The sequence below is a fragment of the Artemia sp. Qi Xiang Cuo genome, chromosome 10 (assembly GCF_049724085.1).
Source record: "Artemia sp. Qi Xiang Cuo chromosome 10, ASM4972408v1, whole genome shotgun sequence".
NCBI classification, from domain to species: Eukaryota; Metazoa; Arthropoda; class Branchiopoda; order Anostraca; family Artemiidae; genus Artemia; species Artemia sp. Qi Xiang Cuo.
Window position 1 is genome coordinate 31987259 of NC_142803.1, and position 15672 is coordinate 32002930.

At 34.5% G+C, this 15672-nt stretch overlaps 1 protein-coding gene across 1 annotated transcript in view; it reads left to right on the top strand.

Annotated features, from left to right (window-relative positions):
• The window catches only part of LOC148947673 (nuclear pore complex protein Nup93-like), a 79128-nt gene that overhangs the window by 33607 nt on the left and 29849 nt on the right, over positions 1-15672 (top strand). The window contains exons 7-11 of the mRNA XM_089096189.1: positions 3021-3158; positions 4777-4964; positions 5393-5584; positions 7145-7271; positions 13503-13746. Coding sequence (XP_088952315.1) covers positions 3021-3158; positions 4777-4964; positions 5393-5584; positions 7145-7271; positions 13503-13746 — 889 coding nt within the window. The remainder of the gene's footprint in view (positions 1-3020; positions 3159-4776; positions 4965-5392; positions 5585-7144; positions 7272-13502; positions 13747-15672) is intronic.

Consider the following 15672-nt stretch of genomic DNA (forward strand, 5'->3'; position numbering starts at 1 on the left):
GAATGTTTAAAAAGCGTCAGCTGCTTTTAAAACACTATTGACATCTATTAATGAGAAAAATTGTTCATTCATAGAATTAAGTGTCCCACTTAAATAAATATAGCACGTTTTAAAAAATGTGAGAATTTGTGTTTGAGGAATCTTAAAACAGTGAAATATTGTACTATTGCATTTATCGGAGTTCAGATTCTCCTAGAAAAACATGGAGTTGAATTGAGATAGAATTTGAAGAAATAAAAATATGTCTCATCTTGTGGTGTTATTTGACTTGAATAGTATAGAAGTCAGTCGGGGAGAATCTGTTGCTGCTATGTCCAGTGATTACTTTAAAAGTATTGAATCATCTGTTGCCTCAATAGACATTGACCTTCCTCCACGCAGGTCTCCCGTTCTCTGAACCTACGAGTACGTTTTAAGCACAGGTTAACCTTGATGACCTTTCTACTAATTTGCCACAAAATTTTGCATGTGTAATTCTTGAACTGCTTCATCATTTAATTAATTTATGGATATTTTTTTTCCATAGAAGGAGATGCAATGATTTTACCATCATGGTCCAAAGTGTCGGAGAAATAGGGGAGGATTTTTATATCTCTAAATACAATAAATTTTTTTTACCAAATATCAGTTTGGATTTTGAGAAGGTCTTGTATCAGAAAAGTGATAGCAGTTCTTCTGTCAAAATCAAATAATTACTTAGGTAGCAAATACGATGTATCGACCGTGCTTCTGATCAGGGCCATATCCAGGATTGTTTTCGAGGGGTGGGGGGGGTACAAAATTCTTTGTTTTTGAGGGGGGGGTACAAAAAACTTTAAAAAACGCATCAAAAATTTGTTCATATTTATTTTTGTAACGTTTTTATGGGTTGAACAGTTATTTCGGGGATGGGGTTCAAACTCCCTACCCCCCCCCCCTTCAATACGGCCTTGCTCCTAATGTTAAAAAAGTATTTGTTGGTTCTCTGAATTATTAATAAAATAAAATTTTTAACATTTAGTGGTTGATGTTGGCGGTCATTTGTCAAGTGTGGATAACCTTGAAGATATTAGGTGTCCCAAATGGCAATATTACCTTTGCTTGTATTCTTGATGTATGCTAATGACCTTTCAGGATGCTTTCTGGGGAATAACGGTCTCTTGATTGTTTGTAGAATGAATGTGTTTTATTGCCCACTTTAAAGATACAAAATCACAAGTGGAGTAATGAAAAAAAGGGGAAAGAATGCAAGAAAAATACTAAAGATAAACACTAATAAAGAACAATAGCAGAGGGCTTTTCCTTAACCAAACTATGCGGAAACAACAGAATTATTTTCTGTATAGCCAGATACGGATCAGTATACGATACTTTACAGTTATCATTGAATTACTTTTCCATGGGGACTCAGCTGTTTCTGTTAAAGTGAAAGGACTCGTTTACGCCTATTCAAAATTTGGCTTTAACTAAAAGTTTAGCTAAACAGTGATCCATTTATTGTCTCTAGTTATTTACAAAAATATTTTTATGAAAACTGAGTTTATGGTTTTCGGCTGTTCAAAATGTGATACTCCGAATTTTTCATGCCAGAAGCCCCAGCTTTATGAGCATGAGACCTGTAGAGCCGAATGATACCGTTACATGGGGCTTTTGGACCCATTTCTATCATTTTGAACTCGTATCTATCATTTGCGTATAAAACTTGCCAAAAATGTTGGGTCTATGCACCTTGTTAAACAATATTTTCCATTTTCATTTTTGAAATTAATTTATTGCTTTTTGGTTGCATCTCATTTAAATTGTTGCACAATCATTTATTAATATACTTTTTGAACGCATATAGAATCACTGAGTGTACTTCAAAATAAAATAGTGAGAGTGTTTTTTTTTTTACATCGGCCATTAAAACTTGCAGAAACATTATTTTTTCAAGATTTTTTTTTGAGAATTGAAACATATAGAGATGGCTTAAAAAGTAATACTTAAAGAAAACATTAAGTATTTCTTTTTAAGCTTCGATGTCTTTTATGCTTTTATAAGCCTTTTCTTTCTTATTTTTGTTTATTTACCCATGCTGAGGTTACCTACCATCTACTGTTTGCCAAGTTTTTAATTTTCTAATTTTGGAGTTTTGTTCTTTTATTTTTTATTAACTTTTTTGTTAACGTTGAAGAGTTAATTCTTATGTTCGTTACATCCAATAATAATGACCTCAACTCTCCGTTGGGACATCTGATTTTGCTGCAACGTTGTATTGTATTGAACTGAGTCTACAAATTCGTTGATTCATTTTCGTCTTTTGTTACTGTGGTAAATTTGTAATGAAGATGGAAAAAAATTGAGGATAGAAAAATACACAATTTAAATCTAATTGATATTTTGGGCCCTTTTTTGTCGATTAGAGCTAACGCATCAACCGAATATTGAACTGAAGGCCTTCTAGGCTTGGGAGAGGGTTCATTCGATCGAAAATTGGAAGTTTTAGCACCCATTTTATGGGCCGATAGTGATCAAGGGGTGACCATTCCTCTCCTGCGTCCTTGCCCCCCCCCCTGTCTTCCCACATGGTATTGAATTAAAATTTTGAAACAATATCTTCGCTCAAAATGATCTCCGGAGCCAAAAGTGTGCTTCCAGGGGGGGGGGGTCATGCCCCACGCTACCCATGGGACAAGAGGGCCAAATTGTTCACATATACTCTTTTTATTTGAACATGCTGCACCTTGTTAAAAACGGAATTATTTTAGAATGCGCATCATTGGAAACGCAAGGTTGCCATGGGCTTCTCTCCCCCACACTACCCAAATATCGTCAGTTTCTTTTGACAGAAAGATAAGCGTGTTGTACCTTGTTTAATGAAGAGGATTTCGAAACTGTCGAACTGAAGGGTAAAGAGATGGCCTGTGGAAAATCGTAGTTTGCTTAAGTTTCTGAAAAGTTATTGCATTAAAGTTTGATGGTCAATCAAATTAAGTTCAATTAAAATTCCATGGACGTCAAAACGCCATTTTTTTCGCTGTATCGTTCCCTTCTTTTTTCAGTTCAATTTTGTCTGAATTTTCTCGAAACCTTGAAGAAGTCCTTGCCAGCAACGATCGCCGTCTTACTCCCAACAATGAAGCTCAGGTCAAACTTAACTATCGCAGGACTGTAAGAAACGCAACAGATCCATATAGAAGGTAAAGTAGCTTATCTTTAATAAGTGGTGTTGCTTTTTTGTTATGATTTTAGAATTTTTTATTGCAACGCTAAGCATAGACGAAATATGGATGTATCTCTTGTATCTAATTAAAATATTTTACATATTTTAAACTAATGAACTCAAAAAATAACGGGAATTACCACTGTAGGATTTTTGGGGGAAAGTTGGGTTCAATAGCACAGAAAAAGCACATTTCAAGTCCAATATTTTCAGATTCTTGTGGAGGGACGTTTGTACCAATGTTTGGGGGTGGAACGGTTGACTCTTTTTACGCCTTTGCATTTAGGAGATATAACAAAATACGAATAAAAATGCACAACAGATGAGTAATATACGAGAAAAGTATTCGCGCTGGGACGTAAATCGTATCAAATTACTCCAATATGAAGTTTTAAAATTGTTAACACCATTTTGAACAGTTTAGGCCAATTCAAAGATTCTTCTCTTTTTTTCTCTCTATAAAATGAAAATATAAAGTTTAAATCGACGCAAAGGTTACGATATGTATGGACTCGGCAGTAATTTGAGCCTTTTTTTTGGTTTTAGAACAAAAATTTCAAATTCGTTAAAGCCTTATAAACCAAGATTTAGCAAAGATACAAAGGTCGAAACACTTTGTTTGGGCCTCATTTTCGCTAAATATTTGTTTCTAGAGGTTGCACTGTTATGACACAAAGTTTGTCAAAGCTCATCAAAGGTAAGTGCCCTTTGAAGGGGACAAGGGGGGGTATGTCCCCCCTCCCTCCCTCTAAGACCCTGATGGGCGCTTCTCCTATGACTCAAACCTGTCTGCAACTATATTAATACAAGAAAGAAAATGTAGGGAAATGAAACTCATCTTTAAACACTGAGTGAGTCAGCTTGACTTAAATCTTTCTCTTTTTTTCATAAAATCGTAGCACATGCTTTAGAGAGATTCCTGGTGAAGAACTCTAGTGCCTTGACTTGTAGTTATTTTCAGTTAAACTTTTTGGATTTTGTGCTTAAATAGTACACGCAAAGACTAGACTAAAATATCCGAAAGAGGTATGACTAGATAGCAAATAAAGCTTGCACATAAGACTGCTTTAATCACTGTTGGACAAAATGTCCTAAGGGAGATAAAACGAGCGATGATACTAGCTTTAAATGACTATCGATGGCAACCTGGGGCACTAAAAATTAGAAATAGGTTGATATTGTTAATCGAAAAGAACTGGGCGAGAACCAAGAGTCTTCTATAGATGGATAAAGAGTGCCCATGGACTTCTCTTGACAAATATGAAAATAAAATGTGTCAAAAGGTGCAAAGCCTTTTATGTCCCGGTGAAAGTTTTTTTGACCACCCTGCACCTTAGTTTTGCCTTGGCTGCTTCCCAATTGATTTGGCTGCTTGCCCGTTGCACAATAATACTGGGTAAAATATATTGAATGTTTTAGTTAAGATAGGTCAGGATTGGTGGTGTCTACTTTTTGGTGTGGTTTTCTATATATATATATATATATATATATATATATATATATATATATATATATATATATATATATATATATATATATATATATATATATGTTTATAACAAAAACCCGTGTATAGAAGAAAAATTATCTTTCAGAGCTTGTTACTGCATTATCGCTAGTTGTGATCCAAGCGAAGATCACTCGGAGATTGCATCAACTACAGAGGATTATCTCTGGATTAAGATATGCCAACTCCGAGCAGATGGAGAAGAAGAAATGGGGGCATCAAGAGAAATCCGTTTTACTCTTTCTTATTTTCAAAGCTTGATCCTTGAAGAATATGGTAATTATCTTGAGTTGTTATGCATTGTTTTTACGTGGAAGGATGTTTTTTCTTGAGTATCTTCTTACCTTTTAGTGTATGAATTCGATGCATGGGTCTTGGGTTCGTTTGGGCAGTATGCTAAATTCAATTACCTATAATTATGTACTGTAGAATAAGGGAGCGTTAGGTATTTTGTTCGTTTGCAGGTATGTTAAACTTATTGATGTATTAGGAAGTGAAAAGAACTGGTGACGACAAATCAGTGATAATCTAAACGTGAGCGTTGTATTTATTTATTATATAGATATAGATATTCAGATATTTATTCATATATAGTCAACAAACAATTGTAAACCTGGACCTTTGAATTATGGAATTTGTAGCGTATAAATCCTTGGCTATAGGGCGGAGGAGCCGCTTTTGTATAATTCTTTTTCTCTTTTTAGGTGAAAGGCACTTTGATGCGTATAAAGAGCCACTTCGATACTTTGAAGTTCTTTTCCTAACTTCTCAATTTGAAGCTGCTGTGGAATTCCTTTCCAGAATCGATAAATGGAGGACTTTGGCGCTTCATGTTGCCTTGGCGTTGAGAGAAACGAAGCTTCTTCTTCTTCCTGAATCTGTTCAGTCACCTCTTAGTAAGAACTCGGCTTTTACCTTTTCTCTCTCTCTCTCTCTCTCTCTCTCTCTCTCTCTCTCTCTCTCTCTCTCTCTCTCTCTCTCTCTCTCTCTCTCTCTCTCTCTCTCTCTCTCTCTCTCTCTCTCTCTCTCTGACACACTCTTTCTCACTCTCTCTCTCTCTCTAAAGGCTCTTATCCTAAATTTTTAGTCTTTGAAAAAATTCATTTAATTTTGAATTTATTAAGTATTTTTTATTGGTGTTTTAATCCGTTTCTAAATGAAATCAGAGAGCGATAATCCCAAAGATGTATTTCAAGTGGATCGAACTTCGGCCAATAGATATTTCGGATTAAAATTAGGTATAATTATGCTAGTATTAGGGATTTCTGTGAATATTTAAGTAGTCATGTCGTAAGGACAGTACAAACAGTATGCCTAGTTAATATGGACTTGGCATGTTTTATATGAATTCCGATACGAAGCAGGTATGTAAAGTGTGGTCTTCAAGATCAAGCCAAAGGTTATAAACTCTTTCATTTATCTGTGTCTTGTCGGTATAAAGTATAAAATGCAATCTATTTCATTTTTAAGGCTAGAACCATATGCTAAAACTGAATAATTAACTTTCTCAAATAGCCTATTCCCCAATTTTTTTAGTTTAGACAAGTTTTGAGGAGAAGGCTTGCAAATGCATATTCAAAATCGTCTTTTAGATGTAAAATAAAATCTCCAGAGGAAATCAAGCGAAATCTGTACTATATCTTGCGTAAGATTACTCTCGCTATAGGAGTTTTGCTAACTATGATAATTTTCTTAGCCTAAGGATTCATTTCTTTACAATATGTTCTAAAATAAATCCATTATTTTGTTTTTCTTGGAGATCATTGTTTATTTCAGTTACAAATTAGAATTCGGTTTCTACGTAACTTTGTTCTTTGAATTCAAATGCATTGTGTAGATTCGTCAGGGCAGTTAGAAAATTAGTGTTTATATTCTGTGTCTATTATGACAGAACTTCTTATGTTTGAGCCTCCTAGACGCCAAATCTATTGAGTCTAATTTTGTGTTTTTTCGACGTTGTACTTTATAACGACGCTTAGTTTTGTGTAACTTCATTTCCTCTAACCAAAAAACACCACGGCACATTTTTACTGTAGAATGCTAAACTGTTCTTTTAACTCCACCTATGTTCTTTCTCTTTGCTAAACATATAAGTATATAATAAAAATAATGAAATTTAAAATATAAAATAAAATTAAAAAATGTAAAAAAAGGTATTAAAATATAATAAAAACGTGCACAAAATCCTTGACATCATTTTCAGCAAGTGATTAGCACTTTAAGTGAAATAACAGCTAGATTTCTTTTTTTTTTTTTTTTCTATTGTTGGTCTTACAGATTGAATTGATTTAATTCTTGACTTTTAAAAATCGAGTTTTACTTCATGAGAACAAAAGTTTTCAACGGAAACGATTTTTTTTTCAGCAACATAATGTTAAATATTGTTTTATCTTCTTCCAGTATATCCAACTAAGTATATATCTTTGACCGTTGATGTTTATTATTTTCTCTTTTAGTTTCAAAGGTTCCAACAGATAAACCTCCTATGCGACGACTTAATTTGGCTCGTTTGGTTATGCTTTATACAAAGAAATTCGAGAGCACCAATATCAAAGAAGCCCTAAATTATTACTTTTTTCTAAGGTTAGTCGCAGAACTTTATTATGCATGTCCTTTTCACTGATATTTCATTGATTTTCGCAGCATTTGTCAACTTTGCTTCTTAACACTATGGAAGTATTCTGTAAGAGGTTGCTATAAGAGGTTGTCTCTAGCCCTGTACCTCCCATGTACTTTTTCCCCCTGCCACTTTATAAGCCTGAAGTGGTAATAGAACCTTCGGAAGGGATCATTCGATTTTAATTTGAAAATTCTAGTGTCCCTTTTAAGGGTCAAAAGTGATTGTAGGGAAATCAGCTCCCTCGCCTCCCGTGCCTTCTTTTGCTACCCAGCCCTCCCGTAACCTAACATGATATCAGATCGAAATGCGGAGAGGACGGTTTAGCCAAAACTGTTGGCAGCTTCAATGAATATGGCTCTTGGGGTGACATTACCTTCCAGCTCTGTGACAAGGGTCGTAAATTATGGAATTCGCCAAATGTTTAAAAATAGGTTTTTAGTAGATAGAAGGGAGCATGCTTGATCTTTGATGTCTGATTAGCTCGAAACTTCGAGGGATTGTTCTTTTTTTCCAAATAGGAAACATGATTTGTTGATAGGGGATGCGGTTATAGGGGGCCCAGAAGTGATCCAAAAAACTTAGATGTCCTCTGATCAGTTTGGAACTTACAGTTGTAAATCCTTAGACCCAAAGCAGCCTAATTTATAAATGAAAATTGTTTGTGGGTACGGGCTCCAAAATGGGCTGAAAAACTTTTTACCTGATCGGCTCAGAACTTGTATTCCTAGGTCCTTTGGATAAGGGAACCCAATATAGAAGGACAAATGAAAAAAACGATTCGGTTCTCCCGAAAATGGGGCTAGACAAAGAGCAACTAAATTATTTTTTTCTGAACCGGTTAAAAATTAAACTTTAAGTTCCATGGCGAAGAGGACCCTAATGTACCCCCCCCCCCACAGAAATAGGGCCCAAAAATGTTTTTTCCTGATCAGCTCCATAATTGTGTTCCTATACATATACAAAAAAAAAAAAAACTGGGTCTCCTGAAAAAGAACCACACAACTTTTTTTCTGAACAAAACAAAATCTAAAAGTTTAAGTCCCTGGGACAAGCGGACACAAATATACGGGAAGATTTTAGTTTGGGGACATGGCCACTCGTTCAAAAATAGAACCCTTAATGCGTCAAAATTCTTTGTTTCCGATTAGTTTAAGACTTTCCAAGGGTTGTTGAATTGCAAAGGGGAAGACGCATCTTTGTTAGAAGGGGGCAGGCTATTAGGGGGCCCTTAAATGGACCAAGAACTTGTCTTCCTTGATCAGTTTGAAACTTATAGACGGAAGTCTCTTTGGCCATAAAAAAAAAAAATTGTTGAACCTAATGAAGATCATAAAAAGGCCAAAACTAATATTTTTTTTTCGAGTGCAGATTTGGAAAACTACAGATAACTATATCCCGGTCGGCTTTAAATTGACATTTAGACAGGGCCAAGTCAACCGTCATGAAGATAGGAAAATTTTGAAAATAAATCCGTTGTATTGATTCGTGACTTCAAAAACCAGATAAATATCTTTCTGTGTTTCTCTTATAGTCTACCACCCGATATAGTATATCCCATGCGTGGTCAAACATTACTTATTCTTGAGATATGCATTACAGTAATTTCGCTTAAATGAAAGCTTAAAAAAAATTTATTGATGCAAAAATGACGCAAATCCAAGCAGTGGTAATTTAAATTTACTAATGATACAAAACTGAATTTATTTCTGACTCCCAATAAATGAAAGTTCAAATAAGGATAAATCCGTTTGTTAGACAATGAAAAAAAAATTCTGGATATTTCTATCACATATACAGCGACCGTCATCACCAGTATATCTGCTGATGACGGTCACTGTATACAAGGCTGTATCCAGTGTGTGTGTGTGTGTGGGGGGGGGGGGTTGGACCGCCCCCCGACCCTCCCCCGAAATTTTTGTCACGTAAAGCGTAAAAAAACTGAATATTAACCATTTTTTGATGCGTTTTCAAAGTTGTTTTTTGTGTACCCCTCCCCCCCCCCAGAAAAAATCCTTTTGTCCACCCGCCCCCAGAAAAAATACTGGATATGTCCATGACTATATATGTGATCGAAATATCCAGTAGTTTTGGTTGTTCTTTTTTTTTGCTGTCTAATAAAAGGATTTATCCCCATTTGAACTGTTATTTATCATCATGGAAAGACAGTGTGGTCTTCGAAAATACCTGACTTCCAATCTTAACTTAAAACAATGCAATGTAGTTAATACTTGATACTAAATTTTAGTTAAAGAAAGCAAGCATAATTTGTGAAGACGAGAATTCGGAACTAATTTTGTCTGTTTTGATACGTGACGCCCGAAAATGGGCCTAAATTTGTTTCATCTGTGATAGGTTTGAAACTTTCAGAGTATGTATACAGGGCGAGGTACACCTCAATGAAGAGAAAGCATGTTGAAGTTTAGTTGTCTTGATATGTGACACCTGAAACTGGGCAGCAAGTTATCTTTTGTCAAATTGGCTTGAGCGTACCGGGCTTGTAGACAGGGACAAGGGAACCTCAATGGAGAGAAAACTATTGAAAAAAATTGTTGTATAGATCCGTGGCACCCAAAATAGGTCCCTATTTAGTTTGTTCCGATTGGCTCGCATCTTATTGGAGATGTACAGTGGGCAAAACAAACTTAAGAGGAGAAAATATTTGATAAAAATTGGTTATACTGACTTACGATTTTTTTTTTTTTTTTTTTTTTTTTTTTTTTTTTTTTTGTCGCTCTGCTTGAAAATTCTAGGGCATACAAAGAAGAAATTTAGGTTGCATTGATTCTTGTCACGACGGGCTTGCTACATTCGTTTTTTGTCTCAGACAACAAGCAAGATTTTTTTTTTTTTTTTTTTTTTTTTTTTTTTTTTTTTTTTTTTTGATGAGGGTATTTTCCACAGAAGTAAAGCGCGAACTTAAAATTAACTTAAAATTGAAACTTAAAATTAACAAGGATTATTGTTTCGCAGATTACGCAAGATATATCTACAAAACTAGATCAATTAAATTGACTAGTGATATTTTCCCATATCTGTAGAATTCTAAAAACTAGCCCTTTCACCGGCCATGATGCTGACAAATTAAATTGAGCAAACTGAGGTTTCAGCTAAGTGCTAACTTTTATAATTCTGCAAATATTGGAAAATATTACGAGTCAGTTAAATTGAGCTGGTTTTGTCAGTGTATCTTGCTGATTCAACAAAGTAATTATTTTGTTTGTTTTAATTTCAACTTTGCTCTTTACTTCCGTAAGAAAAACTTTGTTTTAAGAAATTAATTTTAGCTTGTTTTTGTTTTTTCCTGAATGCGTACAATATTCCTTACAAAAAAGAATGTTACTTAACTTAAGCGATGAAACTAAAGAAGTCAACATGAGTTTTTTGTTAAAACAGAGCATTAGATATAGATTTTACCTCATATCTCCCTTAAATTTTCCCAAAAGATATGTGCAACTCTATTACACAAATAAAGAGTCGAGGGGGGGGGGTTGTTGGTCACCGCTATCATTAAGAATATGCTCATAAAAAATTTACTATTCTTGTAAAAGTGAAAATAAACAAGTGATTTTGTTTTTCGTTAAGCATTTTTTTCCGAAACTTGTTTATTAGTATCCACTTATGAAGGGGGTCTGAAGAGGGAACAAAAATATGGAGGATTATTAGCCTCTTTTTAAGAACTTTTGACCTTGGAAATTACAACGGTGACCCTGTTATGCTTCCCACCTTTCACTTCCCGAATTGCACCAAAATGTGCTATTTGGGACTTTACGGTGGACTTTGTGTGACGAAAATGCAAAAGGCTCGTCTATAAGACTAGTACCTTTTAAATGAGTCATTAAAGATATCTCCGTTATCTTGCGTTCGCCTGCTAGCCCTGGCAGAAAAAAAAATTGAAATTAGTAAGGAAATGCATGCTAACTATGCAAACAGTGGTGTTCTTTGTTGTTCAACGTGGGAGGCTAATTCTTCAGAATTGTACACGTCCCCACATCGGACATAAATTAAAATCATTAATCTAAGGCTAAGATAGCAGATACGACTATGGATGAATAGATCGATCCTAACACGAACAGAAGTTAGAATGAAATTATGGAACAAAAGGTACAAATAGCATCCCAAAATCCTATAATATCAGATGTAATATTCTTTGCCCTTCTCCTCAAAACATTTGTACCAACATTTATGGAGCCAATTCTGGACAGTAAAGTTACACTCAATTACATAAATAATTTTTTATAAAATTAATAAGTACTCAATTAATAAATAATATATTAATATACTTTCTTTAGATGTGAGCAATAATTGATTTATTCTGTTTCTCGAAAACGGCTCCATATTTTTTCGATAAAATTGGTGTCTAGGGATATTTTCGCATAAAATAACGATCTAGATAGGTCAGAAGTCTGAGAAAAATCGTTAAGAACCTTAATTTTGGTTTTTGCAAAAGATGTCATGTACTATGTTAGTACATCATATAAGCATAAATTATGACATCATATATTGCATCATATAAGTATTATCTTATATGATGTCATGCATAACATAAATAAGTTTGTTGAGTTTCCAACGCAACAGTTATTTATATAGAAAATCAACCTGGACAGCGAGAATCAAAACGTTTTAATATTGAAAAGGATAGCGATGATGATTGGGTTTGGTATTTTGACATAGTTAAGGTCATCAATGCCTACCATAACTTAGTTAAAAAAAACAAAGGTTCGGCGATATGTATTTCATAATGACAAAAGATAAGCCGAGGTGTAACGAAACAAACAAATTGAAAATAATAGCGATGATGAAAGGTCCAATAAAAAACAAAATTAATTTTACAAGGGCACCACTTCTAATTTAAGGTCCATTTGGACGTCACGACATCAAGAAAAGGGTCAAATTGTCTGCGCTTAGAAGACAAGCAACAGTGAGAATCATAGGCAGCGCAACAGCGCTGCCTAACTAAAGAGCGATGTTGGCACAATTTATTGTTTTTTTTTTAGACCAAGGCACTTCGTATAGAAGGAGTAGTCGTAGAAACTTCAAAAAGGGCTCATTCGATTGGAAATCGGAATGGCTAGTGCCCTTTTTTATAGTCGAAAATGATTGGGAGGCAACTAACACCCCTTCCACGCCCACCATTTCCCCAAACACATCCAATCAAAATTTTGAGATAGCCATTTTGTTAAACGCAGTTAATTTCCAGATAGAAATTATGTTTTTGAGGGGGAAACTTCCCTCACAACCCTCAGGGCAAGGGTTGTAAGTTATGCCCTGGAGGCATATAAGGTTTTATAGAAAGCATTTTCGTAGAGACTTCAAAAAGGGCTCATTTGATTAAAAATTGAAATGGCTAGTGCCCTTTTTAATAGTCGAAACTGACTATTAAAAACTGACTTTGAGATATATTTTTTGTTAAACTTAAAAAATAAGCATTTTTGAAATCTCCCCCCTGCACCCTCCCACTAATTAGTGCCCTTGTTAACTAATTTAACTCGCTGGAACACATTTAAAGTATGAGATGTGCCCCTCTCTTAGCAATTAATATTGTTTTGGCATAGCTTGTATAAAATACGTTTATTTTTCTTAGCAAATTGTCACTCTGTGGTTGTTTCTGTTGATATCGTTTTTTTTTTTTTTTTTTTTTTTTTTTTTTTTTTTTTTTTTTTTGTCTAAAGATTCTTTTAGAAATATGTTGTGATCTGGACTTTGAGATTAAGCTGGCTCTTGAGATCAGCTCTAAGTGTTTATTTTATTTTTTGAGAAGAATCTATGTTTTGAAAGTACTTTTAGTTGTTTTTGAAACCTTTATTGCTTTTTAACTGTGTGTTGTGGGGCATTGTAGACTAACTAATTTGCACCTTTAAAAGGTGACACCCCGCCCTAAAAAGTGAAAATACGTCTTTTAGGCTAAGTGCAGTGGTTATTTGAATTATGCCGAAGGACTTTAGTATGCAATAGATACTATATATTACTATTTTAAATGATATTTCTACATTTTTTCGTTTTTGGCAAAATACACACTATAGTCTTAATGATTATTTAATTTATATGCCAATTGCCTTTACCAAAAATCATATAGCCTATCATGTTCATTTGCCTAAGGGAAATATAAATCAAATCAAATTGGTTTTCCCAATAACATTTTACTGGCATTTGGAGTCTAGTAATGTAAGGTGTTGATAATGGCGATATCTTTCTAGAGACTTAGAAACACCAGACGGCACCAATCTCTTTACTGTTTGCATTTCTGAATTAGCAGTTGAAACTCGTCAATATGAACAATTGCTAGGGAAAATTGAGGCTGATGGATGTCGCAGCCCTGGGATAATAGATCGCTATCAAGGAGTTGATATTTCAGTCCAGGAAGTGATCCAACATATCGCTGAAATTGCTGAAACAAGTGGTCAGTTTGAAGATGCTGTTGCCATTTATGATCTTGCAAAGGTGAGTTAAAATGAGCTACACTCCCTCTTCCTTAAATTATAGGCTTCGTTTTGATTTTAAGTCTGAATAACTCAGCCCATCACGACGCTGACTTACTGATTAATTTATTTGCAAACTGCTATGAAATAAATATCACTTACAACAACCGCCAAGGGAAGGTAAGAAAGTGCCTGATAAAAGACTTTTGCAATACTTTGGCTCTTAACTGTTTAATCCTTCATTTAAAAGACAAATAAAATGCTTTCTCTTCATAACTTTTTTCGTGAAAAAAGAATAAAAGAAAGAAAGAAAAACAAATATTACAAAAAAATCTAAATAACTTATATTTCATTATTCGAAAATACTTCTTTCAACTATTTTTGAATAAATCAAAGTGCTAAACCATATGAGTGAAGGGCACTATTAACACGAAGGACCTGACTTAAAACATGAATAATGGGACAGACATGGAAGACATGGGAGACAGAAATGGTACATGCATGTCTTTGATGCATGCGAAAATTGTAATCATGCGTGATAATCACGAATTTGTCCTACGTTAGGCACTCCTAAACGCCTGAAACAAGAAACTCTATCATTAGCTCCTTCAACATAATATCCCAACAATTGAACTGTTTTATTCTGTAGAATTTGCACTCACCAAAAATATGCATAAAAATTACTCGACAACAAAACACAACCATAAGGAATGTAATGGCTTATTAATGCTTGGTATGATGCTAGAAGAGCCGATAGATGTAAAACATGCTTTAATCTCCGTATAACCCCCATAATTTTTGGGTTGTACTGTGTGCTTATTAACAAATACCAACTCTATTACATATTGGCTAGAATGTTCTATAGTTAACATGCCATTACTGCCCGACCTTGCTCAGGAATCTTTGTAATAGTTATTGCAGGCTTTTAATTTCATGTCTCTAGTTTTCTAATGCATCCTGATATCACTCTACGGCTCCCTCCCCATCAAATATTCACTCTTGACATCCTCCTACCCCTTTTTGTCATTTTCTACTGTGAAATCAAAGTGTTAACATAGTCAAAAAATTGGTTCTTTTTGTAACCTAGTGCGCGTAAAGCAGACGCGATAACCGTGATAACATCATGAAAAAACGTAAGTATAAATACTACAACTACTACTACAGTAACAACTCACCGCAGCACCAAGCCGCCTGAGGCCAACACAGCTATGCATGCTCATCCTCCACCCCAATCTATTCAAAGCCTCCTTCTTTACACCCTACCAGGAATTTCAAGCTGATCCTAAATATGCAACATTAATTGAATTAAATCAACCTGTCAAGAGTTATTAGCATAAGAAAATTTGCATTATTTTACAAAAAAGGGAAATTGACCTCTCAAAATAGTCTTGATAAACATTGTATCTTTAAATTTATAAATTGTAGGTTTTGTTTCCCTATCTAAGCTCAAAATTTAATATCTAATTACAAGAAGCTTAGAAACAATATATGTATCGTAAAATCAACTTTATATCCTGATCCCAAATATGTAAAAGTAAGCATGTTTAAAATTACTGATCATGGGTTAGTAGCACATTAGACTTGTCATAAAACACCCAAACTAAAAGTTTGCTGAAATTTCTCAGAAACATGTCTGAGAACTCCAAAGCTGAGAACTGCTTGACCAAAGACAATCAGAATCATATATACTGATTCTATAGTCTTATGTACTCAGAACAGTTGTACCTGATGCATCATCCATTTTTGGAAAAAAACGAAATAGCTCTATTTGATGCCAAGGCTATCTGCTGAATTTATGTCAAATTCATTCTGTTTATCAGAGTATGGAAATTAGAATCATCAGCGCTGGCGATTCTTGTAAAGATTGGGGGATGTCAGGAGGGGGAGTGTGATTAGTATATTCCAAATTCTGATTTTTAGCTAATGTTCAGCGGATTCAAACTTGTCT